Raw genomic sequence first — 16563 nt, 5'->3', positions numbered from 1 at the left:
TGTGTGTGACAGAGAGTGAGAATGGGTGCGAGTGTGTCTGTGAGAGATAGTGTGTGTGTGTGAGAATGAGAGTGTGTGCCATAGGCCCCCCCTCCCTCCCTCTGAGTTCCAGGGTCGTCCCCTCCCTCCCTCCCTCCGAGTTTCAGGGTCATCCCCTCCCTCCCTCACTCCCTCTGAGTTTCAGGGTCCCCCCTCTCTCCCTCCGAGTTTCAGGGTCCCTCCCTCCCTTCAAGTTTCAGGGTGTCAGTGATTGAGTGTCATATACAGACATTGAGAGTGAGCATCTTTTAAAGTTTGTTTTTTTATTTAAATAAGCTGTACCTTCTGTTACTTTAATGCGTGTGTGTGTGCGGCACAGGGGTTTTTTTCCTCGCTAACAGTCTGTCTTTATGGCGGCACAGGTGCGTCCAGGACCTTTTTTTTTCCTCTCGCTGGTATGTGTGGAGATTGTTTTTGCGGCATGGTTCTCGTTCGTTTCATCGTTATTTATTCTCTGTTGCTTTTTGCTCTCGTGTCTCCTCACTCATTAACCGGGAGGGCGGACTCGCGACATCATAATGGCTACGGTGACATCAGCCTGTGCTACGGAGCCTAGCACACCAACTCCGAAGAAGTCACGAACACAGGCAGCAAGACCCATAGAACGTTGGAGGTGAGAATCATTATATAGGATTATCAGCTGTGCACCTATAGGAGCCAACTTTTCAAAATGATTGGGCTGCTAAATCCAGTGGAACTGACCTCTCCCTGGACACAGCACCCACAGAACTGGTTCCTATGGGTGCATCCAGGCTGGCTCCTTGGGTTTTCAGGATTTCCCCAATGAATATGCATATGGAGAGCTGAAAACCCGATTGGGTTGCGGCTCTCGAGGACCAAGGGTTGCCCACCTCTGACTTACACCAGCCATTCACGTCACCCAACGCATAATTAAACTCTGGAGTTCGTTGCCGGAGAACGTGATGAAGGCGGTTAGCTTAGCAGAGTTTAAAAAGGGGTTAGATGGTTTCCTAAAGGACAAGTCCATAAACCACTACTGAATGGACTTGGGAAAAATCCACAATTCCAGGAATAACATGTATAGAATGTTTGCACGTTTGGGAAGCTTGCCAGGTGCCCTTGGCCTGGACTGGCTGCTGTCGTGGACAGGATGCTGGGCTCGATGGACCCTTGGTCTTTTCCCAGTGTGGCATTACTTATGTACTTATGATTGCACCTAACCTGGGGCACTGCAAAATGCATCAAAGGGCTGTTATACAATTGGTGCCCAGTGTGCCCCACAGCGGTGACTAATTTCATGCCATCACCCCCCCCCCCCCTTTGTATTGCATCATCTGGACAACAATTGGAAGGAGGAATGTTTGTTGTCAACCTCCTTGTTAAGGACAATTTAAGCCTGGGATTCTCCTACATCACAGCAGAGGAGATGAATAGTGTCCTTGATGCCGAAAGCAGTTCCCGAAACTGACCTTTTTTTTAAACTCTTTAAGAACCTGGCTCTATTATGAAAGCTAAAGTGTCCTGACTTTCCTGTTCCTAATGCTCATACATGAGACAGAAAACAACAGATCTCCTTACTAGCCTCAGTACAGAGACGTTTCACCAGCATTTGAACCCTGCCCCCATTGGCCCAGGGAGTCTCCTCTGCCTTGCATCTAGGACAGGAGTGGAGAAACAGTTGGGTTTTTGGGATAAAGCTAATAAATATGCATGCAAATCTAGCTCATGCATATTCATTAGGGATATGCTGAAAGCTCAAGGACTAGAGGTTCCTCATCCCGATTCTTTGAGCTCCTCTTTGGACAACCTCAGGTTTTCGCTTTGAGATCTCTTGGCCCAGTTACTCCCTTGCCACTATAGCTGAGAAAGGGTGTAGTGGCATAGCCACAAGTGGGCCTGGGTGGGCCCTTTGGACTCCGGCCCACCCAAAATTGTTACACACTTGCTGTGGCTGGTGGAGATCCCCAAACCTTGCCAGCTGATGATTTGCTCTCCTTGGGCAGCCAGAGCTCTTCCAAATGTCAGCCAGCAGCACTTGCCTTGAGCTGGCGTTGAGACCAGCCCCTTCTGCACGTGCTCAATTTTTGCACATGGAAAAGCACTGAGCACGAACGGTCTGCCGGCAACAGCATCAGTGTGAGGCAAGTGCTGCTGGCTGCTCAAGGAGGAGGAGGAAATCTTCAGCTGGCAGGGTTTGGGGATCTCCGTCAGCTCAAGGATTTAATATTTGGGGTTTGTGGGCAGGGAGGGGTGGAGAGAGGAGCAAACCAGAGGGGGACTGTGTGTGTGTGGGGGGGGGGGGGGGAGAACTCCATGCCCACCCACCTTGGGCTCAGGCCCACCCAAAATTGATCATCTGGCTACGCCCCTGGTGTACACAGAAGTATTACAAGCCCTTTAAATCATAAGTTAGGTGGTCTTGTGTACACAGTATAGTAGAGATTTACACCCAAGCTACAGCCACTATGGCATGATCTGTTTCTGATTGTAGCAGCAGGATCAGTGGCGTTACCAGAATTGTTTCTGGGTCTAAATACTGGAACAGGAGGAGGGTATTGCAGAGCAGAACGTGGGTCTCAGTGCTGGAATAGCAGGGGTGCTTCAGTGAAGGAATGAGGTGCATTGGCAGGGCTATATGCAGTGCTCTTTAAAGGAATAGAAGACGGTGCTGCAGGGAAGAACTGAGGTGCCGTTGTATCGCTCCATGGTGCGACCGCACCTGGAGTATTGTGTTCAGTACTGGTCTCCGTATCTCAAAAAAGATATAGTAGAATTGGAAAAGGTACAGCGAAGGGCGACGAAAATGATAGTGGGGATGGGACGACTTTCCTATGAAGAGAGGCTGAGAAGGCTAGGGCTTTTCAGCTTGGAGAAGAGACGGCTGAGGGGAGATATGATAGAAGTGTATAAAATAATGAGTGGAATGGATCGGGTGGATGTGAAGTGACTGTTCACGCTATCCAAAAATACTAGGACTAGAGGGCATGAGTTGAAGCTACAGTGTGGTAAATTTAAAACGAATCGGAGAAAGTTTTTCTTCACCCAACGTGTAATTAGACTCTGGAATTCGTTGCCGGAGAACGTGGTACGGGCGGTTAGCTTGACGGAGTTTAAAAAGGGGTTAGATAGATTCCTAAAGGACAAGTCCATAGACCGCTATTAAATGGACTTGGAAAATTCCGCATTTTTAGGTATAACTTGTCTGGAATGTTTTTACGTTTGGGGAGCGTGCCAGGTGCCCTTGACCTGGATTGGCCACTGTCGGTGACAGGATGCTGGGCTAGATGGACCTTTGGTCTTTCCCAGTATGGCACTACTTATGTACTTATGTACTTATGTACTCTCACTAGTGAAACAGTGGGATGGTCCAAGGCAGGAATGAGGTGCGTTAGCAGAGCTGTGGGTAATGCTCATTAATCTAATCTGGGTTTACCTCCCAGTCCTAGATCTGACTGCAGACACACAGTTCTGACTTGTACAAAATCTGGTGAGTCAACAGCTTGGTTTCAGCTTTCCACATTGATTTGTGGTCACAGCTAGACCAATTTCGAAGAATAACACTGGGGCTTCAGAGGTGACGTACACTGCCTCTCTGGGGTCAACTAGACAATGGAACAAATTGGTTGACCCCAGATGGATGACTCCTAGATGCAGTAGCCTAGTGGTTAGTGCAGTGGACTTTGATCCTGGGGAACTGGGTTCAATTCCCACTGTGTCTCCTTGTGACTCTGGGCAAGTCACTTAACCCTCCATTGCCCCTGGTACAAAATAAGTACCTGAATATATGTAAACCGCTTTGAATGTAGTTGTAAAAAACCTCAGAAAGGCGGTATATCAAGTCCCATTCCCCCCCCCCCCCTTTCCCTTCCTACCAGGTGGTCTTGAGGCTTTGCACAGCAATCTGACTCCTCTAGCATTTGGCTTAGTCAAATGACATGCACATACTAAGAAGAATGGAATAGTAGATAGTGCTGCAGGGCAAGACTTAGGTGTATTAGCAGAACTGGGTGTGGTCTAGTTACCCGCTGTCAGGCTTTCAAGGCAGAAACTAGGTTCGTGAGCCCTTGGGCCACTGCTGTGGCGCAGCAGTGGCAGGCAAAACCACCCCATACCAGAGACAAGGCAGAACTCTGACAGAAACAGCTAGACTTCACCTGCGCTTGACCACCCTTCCCCAGGAGTTGAACCCCTGGGTGCAGGCGTCTGGTAGGACTTACCGGACAGGGCAGGCACTGGATACCAACTAGGCTGAACAGGGACTGAGGGTCAGAGGGGAAAGGAATAACATGGGCAGCAAGACAGGAAACTGGGCTAGGACTCACAGACAGACAATACTACACAAAGCAGGAAATGGACAAGTGAAAGGACAGGAACTGAAAGCTGCCATGCAGCCACTGAGACAGGGTACAAAGACTGACAGACAAGAGACAGGACTGAAAGCTGCAGAGCAGCCACTAAGCAAGAGACACAGACAAACAGAAACTAGACAAGGAATACAGACCAGAAACAAGACTAGGGAAGTAAGCAAATAAACCTAAGCTAAACTACACACAGACTAACTAGAATCAGACAAGGAACAATACAAGAAACTAGACTAGGCAGAAATGCAACAAAGCACCAACAAACCAGGGACCTTAGACGGACGATGCAAAGGCAAACTCAGAAGGTTTCCAGGTGGTAATAAACCCATCAGCAGCTGAACTCAGCTGCAGCAATCATGAGGCAGCTATGGATGAGGCTAGCTGCCAAACTTCAAACCAAGTCTGGAGGGCTGGAATATCTGGACCGGACCAGACCAGAAAGAAAGTCTGGAAAGTCTATGGCAGCCACCGGTTCTGGCCACCAGAGGGCAAGAGGAACACAAGCCAAGACACAGGCAGAAAGCATACTGAAGCACAGAGAGGCTTAACACACACAGGTGCAGTATAGTGGAGTACTCAGAGCCATGCTGGAAGCAGCCAGCAGACAGAGACAGAGACAGAACTAACTCAGGAAGAACAGACAGAAGCCAGCTCAGAAGCTGACCGCCAGAAATAAGGTGAGCCTGAGAGGGGTCACGACCACAATCGTGACAGTACCTCCCCCTGAAGGCTCCTGTGTCCCCACGGGAGCTTTCAGGTTTCCATGGGTAACAATGGTGAAACCTATGGAGGAGCTTCAAAACAGGACCATGGTTAGCTGGACTGGAACTTGGACTGGCATCCGCATCTGGGCCGGATCTGGAACTCGGCTTGGACTCAGCATCTTGGCTGGAGTTGGAACTCAGCTTAGACTCAGCATCTTGGCTGGAACTGGAACTCGGACCGGACTCGGCATCTTGGTTGGAGCTGGAACTCGGCTGGGACTCAGCACTATTTTGGGTGGGCCTGAGTCCAAAGGGCCCACCCAGGCCCACCTGTAGCTACGCCACTGTTCTATACCAATATGTGGTGATGTGGATACTTACACCGGTACCCGGCTTTAGCCCAGCATTCATTGTACATGAGTTACTGACTCGCCCCTGTGTCATTCACTGAGCATCCAGTAACAGTGGAAAAGGCCCGCTTTGGTGCAGGTGACTCTTGCAGAGCAAATGAACAATTTAGCATCAAATTCAGAAGCCCCAGAAAGGGTGGCTACTCACGGGCATGTTTTACTAGGAGCCTGTACTGCAAACACTTGACGCTCTAAAGCAGTGTTTCTTCCCCAGCCAGAAGGAAAAATGAAAAATAAATGATTTTAGACAGTTAAACCATGTAAATGTTTATCCGATGTACAAATGCCTTGCAAAGAGCATCATAAAATATACTGTTATTAGGACTGGAGGTGCTGTACTGGAGGTTGTCTAGAGTTTAGTTTATACTGTTAATAGCTTGGGGTTGTGTTTGAATTCCAGAAGCTTGAAAGGCCAGCCAAGTATCGCTGCTGCGGAGCAATTCAGCCTTCACGCTGCCGGCCGTGCAGATAACTTACCAAAATCAAACTACAGGGTGTCCAAACAGCCCCAGCGGAGGATACCCTGGTGCCTTAGGTCAAGGGTGGGCAACCACGGTCCCCCGAAGGCTTTTAAGATTCCCACAACAAATATGCATGAAATCTATTTGCATACAATGGAAGCAGTACATGCAAACCCATCTCATAAGTACATAAGTGTTGCCATACTGGGAAAGACCAAAGGTCCATCAAGCCCAGCATCCTGTTTCCAACAGTGGCCAATCCAGGTCACAAGTACCTGGCAGAAACCCAAACAGTAGCAACATTCCATGTAGAACCCCAATGAGTAACAAGATTCTAGAATTCTAAAGAATAACAAGGTTCCATGTAGAACCCCAAAGAGTAGCAAGATTCCATTCAGAATCCCAAGTACATAAGTGTTGCCATACTGGGACAGACCAATGGTCCATCGAGCCCAGCATCCTGTTTCCAACAGTGGCCAATCCAGCTCACAAATACCTGGCAACATCCCAAAAAAGGATGAAATATTTTATACTGCTTATCCCAGAAATAGTGGATTTTCCCCCAGTCCAATTTAATAATGGCCTATGGACTTTTCCTTTAGGAAGCCATCCAAATCTTTTAAAAATTCTGCTAAGCTAACCACCTTTACCACATTCTCTGGCTACGAATTCCAGAGTTTAGTTACAAGTTGAGTGAAGAAACATTTTCTCCGATTCGTTTTAAATTTACTACATTGTAGCTTCATCGCATGCCCCCTAGTCCTAGTATTTTTGGAGAGCGTAAACAGACGCTTCACATCTACCTGGTTCAACTCCACTCATTATTTTATAGACCTCTATCATATCTCCCCTCAGCCGCCTTTTCTCCAAGCTGAAGAGCCCCAGCCGCTTTAGCCTTTCCTCATAGGGAAGTCGTCCCATCCCCTTTATCATTTTCATCGCCCTTCTCTGCACCTTTTCTAATTCCACTATCCAGCTTATAATTGAAAAAGAAAAACGCCTATATTGCGACCCAAATCGGGAGATAGACGTTTATCTCACAAAAACGAATAAAGCGGTATAATCGAAAGCCGAATTTGGACGTTTTCAACTGCACTCCATCGCGGATGTGGACAAAGTTGATGGGGGCGTGTCGAAGGCGTGGTGAAGGTGGAACTGGGGCGTGGTTATCGGGCGATCAGAGATGGGCGCCTTTCGCCGATAATGGAAAAAAAATATGCGTTTTTAGCGAGAATTTAGGGCACTTTTCCTGGACCCTGTTTTTTCACGAATAAGGCCCCAAAAGGTGCCCTAAATGACCAGATGACCACCAGAGGGAATCGGGGATGACCTCCCCTGACTCCCCCAGTGGTCACAAACCCCCTCCCACCACAAAATATGCCGTTTCACAACTTTTTATTTTCACCCTCAAATGTCATACCCACCTCCCTGGCAGCAGTATGCAGGTCACTGGAGCAGTTATTAGGGGGTGCAGTGGACTTCAGGCAGGTGGACCCAGGCCCATCCCCCCCCACCTGTTACACTTGTGCTGGTAAATGGGAGCCCTCCAAACCGCCCCCAAACCCACTGTACCCACATGTAGGTGCCCCCCTTCACCCCTTAGGGCTATAGTAATGGTGTAGACTTGTGGGCGGTGGGTTTTGAGGGGGATTTGGGGGGCTCAACACCCAAGGGAAGGGTGCTATGCACCTGGGAGCTCTTTTACCTTTTTTTTTTGTTTTTGTAAAAGTGCCCCCTAGGGTGCCCGGTTGGTGTCCTGGCATGTGAGGGGGACCAGTGCACTACGAATCCTGGCCCCTCCCACGAACAAATGCCTTGGATTTATTCGTTTTTGAGCTGGGCGCTTTCATTTTCCATTATCACTGAAAAACAAAAACGCCCAGCTCACAAATTGTCGAATAAAACATGGACGTCTATTTTTTTTCGAAATATGGTTCGGTCCGCCCCTTCACGGACCCGTTCTCGGAGATAAACGCCCATGGAGATAGACGTTTTTGTTCAATTATGCCCCTCTATATCTTTTTTGAGATGCGGCGACCAGAATTGAACACAATATTCGAGGTGCGGTCGCACCATGGAGCGATGCAAAGGCATTATAACATCCTCATTTTTGTTTTCCATTCCTTTCCTAATAATACCTAACATTCTATTTGCTTTCTTAGCCGCAGCATACATATTCACATACTCACTGTAGAAATCTTGAAAACTTGACTGAATTGTGGCCCTCGAGGATCATGATTGCCCACCCCCGCCCTAAGCGAAACTTCAGCAAGCCAACAGACAAAGCTTCCTGTTTGGTCAGTTGCATTACTCATGATACAGGAAGCTTTGTCCATTTGCTGGCAGACACAAGAAGATTCTGCTCCCGTTTCTTTACTGGTTGAAGACTTGAAGGAAAAGATGTGCTGAGATCATATTTGACCCCTGTTGCAGACAGTCACCGAAACACGAGCCGTGTCGGGTCAATGAATAAAATTGACTTCCTCTAACTGTTGGCTCCGCTTTGTGAGTCCATCTGTGGCTCTATGTATACACTCCTATCGCTTACCTAATGGTTAGGCTGGCTCTGCATGTCAACCAGAAGAGGCTGAGCGAGTCCACAGGAGGAAGTTTCAACAAAATAACATGTTCCGTTTCGTTTCATTTTGAAAACAGGATGAAAGAAAAACTAATCAAAGATTTCGCTTGGTTCTTTTGAAATGAAACAACCCTGAAACAAAATGGGGGGGGGGAAAAATGAAAAGCAGGACTAGGGTCACTGGGCTCATCCAGAGAAGAAGGAAAAGCCGACATTCTAAGTTTTAAAAACAGCTTCCTGGATTATCACCATGTCAACCCCCCCCCCCCCCCAACTGCCTCCATAATTCATCTCTTATACCACCCTCAGGTCTGCATAGGTCAAGGTCCAGACCCCAATCGCTCCTGCCCTGCCGCTGCTCTATGTCAAAATGGCAGTGGCCATAGGAGCCGACTCTGTGGGTGCTGTGGGTGCTTGAGCACCCCCAATATTGAGAAAATTCCTTGTATGTGTCCAGGGAGGGGTTATTTCCACTGGGCTTAGCACCCCCAATAATTTTGAAAAGTTGGCTCCTATGGCAGTGGCTGACCTGAGGCTACGACACAATGTCAAAATAGCAACGGCCTTCAGGCAGCCAGTGTCAGCATGAGAAACAGCACTGGTCAGACTGAAATGAGTGGGGGTCAATACCCACAAATGGGGGAAGAGACAGGCTGGGGGGGGGGGGGGGAGGAGCATTCAGCAGATCGCCAAAACCTGTTGTTTCTTTCTCTATAACATCAGCAAAATCCATCCCTTCCTTTCTGAGCACTCTACCAGAACCCTTATCCACACTCTTATCACCTCTCGCCTAGATTATTGCAACCTGCTTCTCACCGGCCTCCCACTTAGCCATCTCTCTCCGCTTCAATCAGTCCAAAACTCTGCTGCGCGACTCATTTTCCGCCAGAGTCGCTATGTTCACATTAGCCCTCTCCTCAAGTCACTTCACTGGCTCCCTATCCGTTTCCGCATTCAATTCAAACTTCTCTTACTATAAGTGCATTCAATCTACCGCTCCCCAGTACCTCTCCACTCTTGTCTCTCCCTAAGCCCCCCCCCCCCCTCAAGTACTCCGTTCTGTGGATAAATCTCTCTTGTCTGTCCCCTTCTCCTCTACTGCTAATTCCAGACTCTGTTCCTTTTATATTGCTGCACCTCACGCCTGGAATAACTTCCTGAGCCTGTACATCTAGCCCCGTCTTTGGCCGTTTTCAAATCCAGGCTAAAAGCCCACCTCTTTAACGCTGCTTTTGACTCCTAACCACTACTCACTTGCCCTGTACCCTTTTATCCCCACCTCTTTAATTCCCTTACCTTTTAGTTCTGTCTGTTTGCCTGTCCTATTTAGATTGTGAGCTCTTTGAGCAGGGACTGTCTTTTCATGTATGGTGTACAGCGCTGCGTATGCCTTGTAGCGCTATAGAAGTGGTAAGTAGTAGTAGTAATAGTAATGTAGAAGCCTGCCCTTGCAGATCAGCAACGCGGCCGCGCAGGCTTCTGTTTTTGTGAATCTGACGTCCTGCACAGGATGTCAGGCTCACAGAAACAGAAGCCTGCGCAGCCGCATTGCTGATCTGCAAGGGCAGGCTTCTAGATGGAATGTTGCTAGTGGAGGAGTAGTCTAGTGGTTAGTGCAGTGGAACATGGGATGTTGTTACTATTTGAGATTCTGGAATGTCGCTATTACTTGAGATTCTACATGGAATGTTGTTACTATTTCAGATTCTACATGGAATGTTGCTATTCCACTAGCAACATTCCATAATTAGATAGTGAGCTCTTTGAGCAGGGACTGTCTTTTCATGTATGGTGTACAGCGCTGCGTATGCCTTGTAGCACTATAGAAGTGATAAGTAGGAGGAGGGGAGTGGCCATAAGCCTGGGAGCTTTATAGAGATACCGTAGATAGATATAGATATATAATATTCAGTTAGTTAATTAATTAATTAGGTTCTATATACCCAAGGCGGACTATAGCAAACCCCAGAATGAGATGAGGTGCTCTGGGTCCTCTAATTCTACTCAATCCAGCTCCAAACTATAACCATTAGACAAGACAACAGCCAGAAATTTGACCCTTCTGTGTTCTTTGTGTTTATTGATAACTTGTGAAAATTCAGTACCGCATGTAACATACTTACATAAATATGACCTACATTCCTAGAAAACTCAGCACTTCTTACCTCTTAACAAGATCATCCAGGTCTCGTTTAGCCCCATTGCATGCAGGGAGTTGTAGTTTCCTTTACTCAGAACTACAAGTACCTGCATGCAACAAGGGGGGGAAAAAAAACCCAGGACTGGAGCAGCCTGTTCCGTCACTCTGAGGTGAATGGGCCCAGGTTAGTGGAGAAGACCATGGGAGTGGGGCATGGTTTTGAGATGTTTATGTGTATCTTTAATCTTGTTTAATAGGTCGCTTTTCTGTAGAAAAACCATCAGAGAAGTTTACAGAATTCCAAAACTGAGGAAAAAATCGAAAGGAAAACCAAAATTGAATGCGACTGTAAAGTATGAAGAATCAAGACTAGGTTTATTAAAATTTGATATGTTTGCATTTTTTTTTACAAAGTAAATTCAAAAACAATGAAAGAATTCCATTAAATTATAGCAAAGTACTCAATCATTCCAGAAGAAAACCACATTCATCCCCTTGGTACTGTTCTCAGCCACTCCCTGACTAGGAGAAAAGCTATGAAAAGTCCTTAGTGGAAAAAGAAGTCTTAAGGTTAACCTTAAAAGTCTTTAAGGAAGATTCTAACTGAATTGTATGGGTTAAGCTAGTCCATAGACTGTAGAAGTCCTACAGGAAAGCCAGGTCAGGTAGGCGGCATAACACCTAAGGTCAGGAACAGCAGCACCGATGATTACCAAGAATCCTAAGGTTACCATATGGCTCCAGAAAAAAGAGGACAAATTGAGCCATTGAAAGCAATGGAAGTAAAACCCAGACTGGCTCAATCTGTCCTCCTTTTTCTGGAGCCCTTATGGCAACCCTAGAATCCTGAACTTCCATGCTAATATTGAAAGCTTGAGCGAAAAGGTAGGTTTTCAATCCTGTTCTGAATTTGGTGGTGAGAGAGCTCAGAATGAAGGTAGAGAGGCCTGTTATTCCACACGGAGGCAACTTAGAAAAACATAGACACCCCCTCTCCCCCCCCCCCCTCCAGATTTCATATAAATTGCCTCAAAGTTGGACACGCAAATTTGGGTGTGGATCTCAGATCCATGCAAACTAATCTATATAAATAATTCTCACCTCCAACGTTCAGAGCATCACTGTGTGGCAGGGAAACACTGAAGCCCTGTAGTCTTCTAGGCTGTCACCACCACTCACTCTCACTCATAGACCCGCCCTCAGCCACGCCCCATCCACACATAATTCACAACCCCAACATTCTAAATGCAAATTTGTAGTTGCAAGATCCCATGAGTGTATGCCCCGCCCTCGCGTCACAATGTGATGACGTGGAGGGCGGGGCTATGAAACACAAAGAAAAACAATCGCCAGTTCCACCGCCCTCTGACGCTACCCCCCCCGAAGCACTGCGAGAAACAGCGGCCTACGCAGGGCCTCCACCCCTCCCACGCACAGCGACAAACACCGAGCTACGCAGGGGGAGGAGTGCCGTCCGAACACCTGATCCGCCGTGACCCCGAAGCTGCTGCCCTCCAAAAAAAAAATACCCACCTGCACCCTCCCGACGCTGCCGCAGGTAAACCTTGCTAACGCCCGTTTCATTGCTCAGAGAAATGGGCCTTTTTTACTAGTTAGTTAATAAACTGTTAAAAATCATGCTTCTTGAGGTCTTCTGGCAGGTGTTTTCGGAGGTTTCCTTCTCCCTGACTCTCTAGTGGATTAGGTAATAGCTTTGCACAGACCTGAGCATAAAACCGTTTAGAGTTGGTATTTCAGTTGGGAAAAGTCAGCTTCACTCTGGAACATAAAACATTAGGGAGACCGAGCAATGTGTAATATCAGTTATTTTGAGTAGACAGGAGGGTGGCATTGGAATTGGGCAAAAAGAGGCAGTGGTGCTTTAAGTTCCAGAAACCTGAGAGAGCTGGACATAGTGGGGGCTGATAACATAAGTATTGCCATACTGGGAAAGACCAAAGGTCCATCGAGCCCAGCATCCTGTTTCCAACAGTGGCCAATCCAGGTCACAAATACCCAGCAAGCTCCCAAAAAAGTACAAAACATTTTATACTGCTTATCCCAGAAATAGTGAATTTTCCCTAAGTCCATTTAATAACGGTCTATGGACTTTTCCTTTAGGAAGCCGTCCAAACCTTTTTAAAACTCCGCTAAGCTAACCGCCTTTCCCACATTCTCTGGCAACGAATTCCAGAGTTTAATTACACGTTGAGTGAAGAAACATTTCTCTGATTCGTTTTAAATTTACTACATTGTAGCTTCATCGCATGCCCCCTAGTCTTAGTATTTTTGGAAAATGTAAACAGGCGCTTCACATCTACCCGTTCATTATATTGGATGGCCCCCCCCCCCCTAGGTGGGAAACGACGTACATCAGTGGAGAGCCATGGAATGCTAGAGTGCACAGGGAGAGACCTAACCAGAAGAAAAGGGGAAATGTGAGGTCTCTGTCCAGGTCATCAGTGAAAACTCATTTTATGAATTTATTGGGATTTATTAACTTTATGAAGAGATTCACCCAAGGTGATGAACATTATGTCTAAAGAAGGACCTCCGAAATGGTGCTCTGCACCCCTCGCAGTAAATTTAAGGATCTGTTCATGCATACCCTGGACTAGGGTTTCTCAAACCAGACCTTGGGACACACCCAGCCAGTCAGGTTTTCAAGATACCCACAGTGAATATACGTGAAAGAAATTCATTATGTTTATTGAGACTTTGCTCACAAGAGGTCAAAGTGGTGTTTCATATTCAAATTTTAAAAAACTGAAAGGAACTAAAAAAAAAATATATATATATAGTAAAACCTCATTCACACACTACCACAGTGGTTCCCAAGCCTGGTCCTGGAGGCACACCAGCCATACGCACCATGAATATTCATGAGAGAGATTTGCATGCACTGCCTCCACTGCATGCAAATCTCTCTCATGAATATTCATTGTGGATTATATCGAAAACCTGACTGGCTGGAGCGCCTCCAGGACCGGGTTTGGGAACCACTGATCTAAGGGCATGAGAAGGGACGTATGGGATGGTGAAGTGTCTTATGGGTTAGAAGTAAAATCTTGAATTGAATGTGATATGACAGGGGAAGTCAGTGTACTATTGCAAATCTCTCTCATGCTTTTTCATTGTAGATATCCTGAAAACCAGACTGGCTGGGTTGAGAGCCACTGCCCTGGAGGAAAGGTTGGTGAGAGGGCTAGAATGTACTCATCTGAATACCATGCAGGTACAAGCAGTGCACAAGAAGCATTTTACACTGAAAAGAAGTCCTAGTACATTGGGCCACAGTAACAAGCTGGAAGACCATAGACTGAATAGTAATATCAGGAATTATTTCTTCCCCAAAAGGTGATAGATATCTGGAATAGCGTCCTCGGTCTAAAATGTTTGGGACAGGGCCAGAAAGGCTTTTGTGATTGAAAAGCATGAAATAAGAACGTCACCAGTGAATACAAAAAATGGGCAGACAATGGTTAGCACAGCAGGCTTTGATCTTGGCAACCTGGGTTCAATTCCCACTGCAGCTCCTTGTGACCTTGGGTAAGTCACTTAACCCTCCATTGTCCCAGGTACAAAAAAACTTAGATGGTGAGCCCTCTAGGGACAGAGAAAGTACCTGCATAGAATGTGTACAGTGTTGTGTGTGTCTAGTAGCGCTATAGAAATGATTAGTAGAAGACATTGCTTTTACTTGTTTTTGGGAAGTCTGAGAAAGAAGGTATGCAATGAACCTCCCTTTGGAAAGCCAGCTTTTTCCTTTTTGGGCTTCCATTTGTTGTCTTCTATGGAATAAATGAGAGTTATCATCCTGTTTAAGGTAAAAACAGTGTCTCCTTTCACAACAGAAGTGAAGAGGGCTCCTTTGCTGTTCACATATTGGCCAGAGAGGGCAGTCCACTGCTGGGTGGAAAGGTTGAAGCATTCTATGATGCACCGCAAGAAGTCATCTGAGGGGCCATTCCTCATGACGTACAGGTCATCCCTGTGGGCCACCATGCAATGCCCATAGCTCTGAGGTCTTTTGAAGTCAGCTATGGGGAGCCACTCATCGTTCCTAATCTCATACTCATAGATGACCGTGGTGTCCAGGGGCTTCCATAGGCAGACAAATATTCTCCCCATGGTTTTAGCACAGGGTGCTCCTGCCATGGGCTGGGGCAGATCAGAGGCAAAAGTCCAGGTGCTACTCGACACATTATATTTCTCCACTGACTTCAGAGGGATTTTCTCATATTCTCCACCAACTGCGTATAGATGTCCCTCATGCCCTATCAAGGAGGTATCATAGCGCAACTGGTGAGGGCTGGAGAACTGACTCCAGCTGTCGGTGTCCGCATCGTAGCAAAAGCTCAGGTCCACAATCTGTTTGTTGGCTCCACGGGCTCCACCAACAATGTAGATTTTATTGTCCAAGGTCGTGACTCCTGCCAGGAAAGTGCTTGCACTGTCTGGTAGGCAGCCCAGGGTCTTCCAGGTGTTTGCATCTTCATCGAGATAGCAAATGGTCCTGGAGTAATCCTCTAAGAAGTCTAAGGCCGGAGTGTGCTGTCCAACTGCTACAAACGAGCTGGGCAGAAGAGACTCCACATAATCCACGAGCTCCGGGGTGAGACAGTCTAAATAGTCTCCCAGGTCAGAAGAAATGTCCTGTACGTACAACGCTGCAGCATGAGAAAGATCGAAGAGCCCGTAGGTTGCAGCGGCTTGGAACATGACAAAGCAGTTGTCCGAGTTGATAGAATTCATGAGATAGTTTGTCAATGTGCTCACTTGCAGGAATGCTGCGCACTCAATAGCCTGCAGGATTTCCTCACAGTTCAAGATAGGTCTCTCTCCTCCCAGGACCCTGAGCATGGTGAGGAATCCCAAGGCCGTGAAACCCCGGATCTGGAGCTCGTCCTGTGAGCTCTCTCTCATGCCAGAGTCGAACAGGGCTCGGAAGTACTCACTGTGCTTCACAAGCAGAGTCTTCTCCACAGCAAAAAGCTTCCCTTCCACCTTGATCTGAACCTTGGCCATGGTAGCTGATGGTGCTGCTCAATCTGTGGTCGGCCCTCTTGACGGACGCCTCCTGGGAGCTGGACCACTCCAGGATTAGCTAGTATGTAGACAGAAACAGGGATTGTCTATGATGTTTTGCAGCAGAGCTGTGTGCTGGCTGGACTGATTGATAACATTTTGTGACCCAGTTCAACAGCTTAGAAGTTGCTATTTGTAATATAAATACCTTGTGCTAAAGATAGCCACTGTTCATGTGATTAGAGAAGCCTGTAATGTGAGCAGTGCTCGACTCTTCCTGGCTTCTCCGTTGCTATCTCACTGTAAGGAACGTACAGGCGGCAATGATGCTTGCTCCAGAAGGATTCCTTTGCCAAAGGATTTAACCACTTCTGCAAACCGAGCCCAGGCAGGCGTGGGTTAAGGATGCTTCTGGCCCAAGGTGGGACCCTTCTCAAGATGTCAGGTGCAGGTTCTGTAATTCAGAGCCCAGTGCATTCTGCTCCTTGTATTCCTTAGAACAGGGCTACAGTATTGTACACGAGAAAGGCAAGAGCAAAAGCTACCAGAAACCCCAAATCTGTATAAGAAACCCAGAAACCCCAACAGGTCTCTAATATAAGCTTAGAATCAGGATTTATTTATTTATAGTAAATTTTTTTTTTTTTTTAGTTACATTTGTACCCTGTGCTTTCCCACTCGTGGCAGGCTCAATGCGGCAGGCAATGGAGGGCTAAGTGACTTGCCCAGAGTCACAAGGAGCTGCCTGTGCCTGAAGTAGGAATCAAACTCAGTTCCTCAGGACCAAAGTCCACCACCCTAACCACTAGGCCACTCCTCCACTGTTGCTACTATTCGAGATTCCTGCACGTACGTGCAGGACGTCAGACTCACAGAAACAG

At 47.1% G+C, this 16563-nt stretch overlaps 1 protein-coding gene across 1 annotated transcript; it reads right to left on the bottom strand.

Moving 5' to 3' along the window:
• Positions 1-14350: 14350 nt before the first annotated feature.
• Positions 14351-15682, bottom strand: KBTBD13 (kelch repeat and BTB domain containing 13). Its single transcript, XM_030189767.1, has one exon. It carries the CDS (start codon positions 15680-15682, stop codon positions 14351-14353), a length of 1332 nt encoding a protein of 443 aa, XP_030045627.1.
• Between the last annotated feature and the right edge of the window lie 881 nt (positions 15683-16563).

The sequence above is a fragment of the Microcaecilia unicolor genome, chromosome 1 (assembly GCF_901765095.1).
Source record: "Microcaecilia unicolor chromosome 1, aMicUni1.1, whole genome shotgun sequence".
Classification (NCBI taxonomy): Eukaryota; Metazoa; Chordata; class Amphibia; order Gymnophiona; family Siphonopidae; genus Microcaecilia; species Microcaecilia unicolor.
The sequence above is the reverse complement of the archived record's forward strand: the minus strand, read 5'-3'. Positions and strand labels throughout refer to the sequence as shown.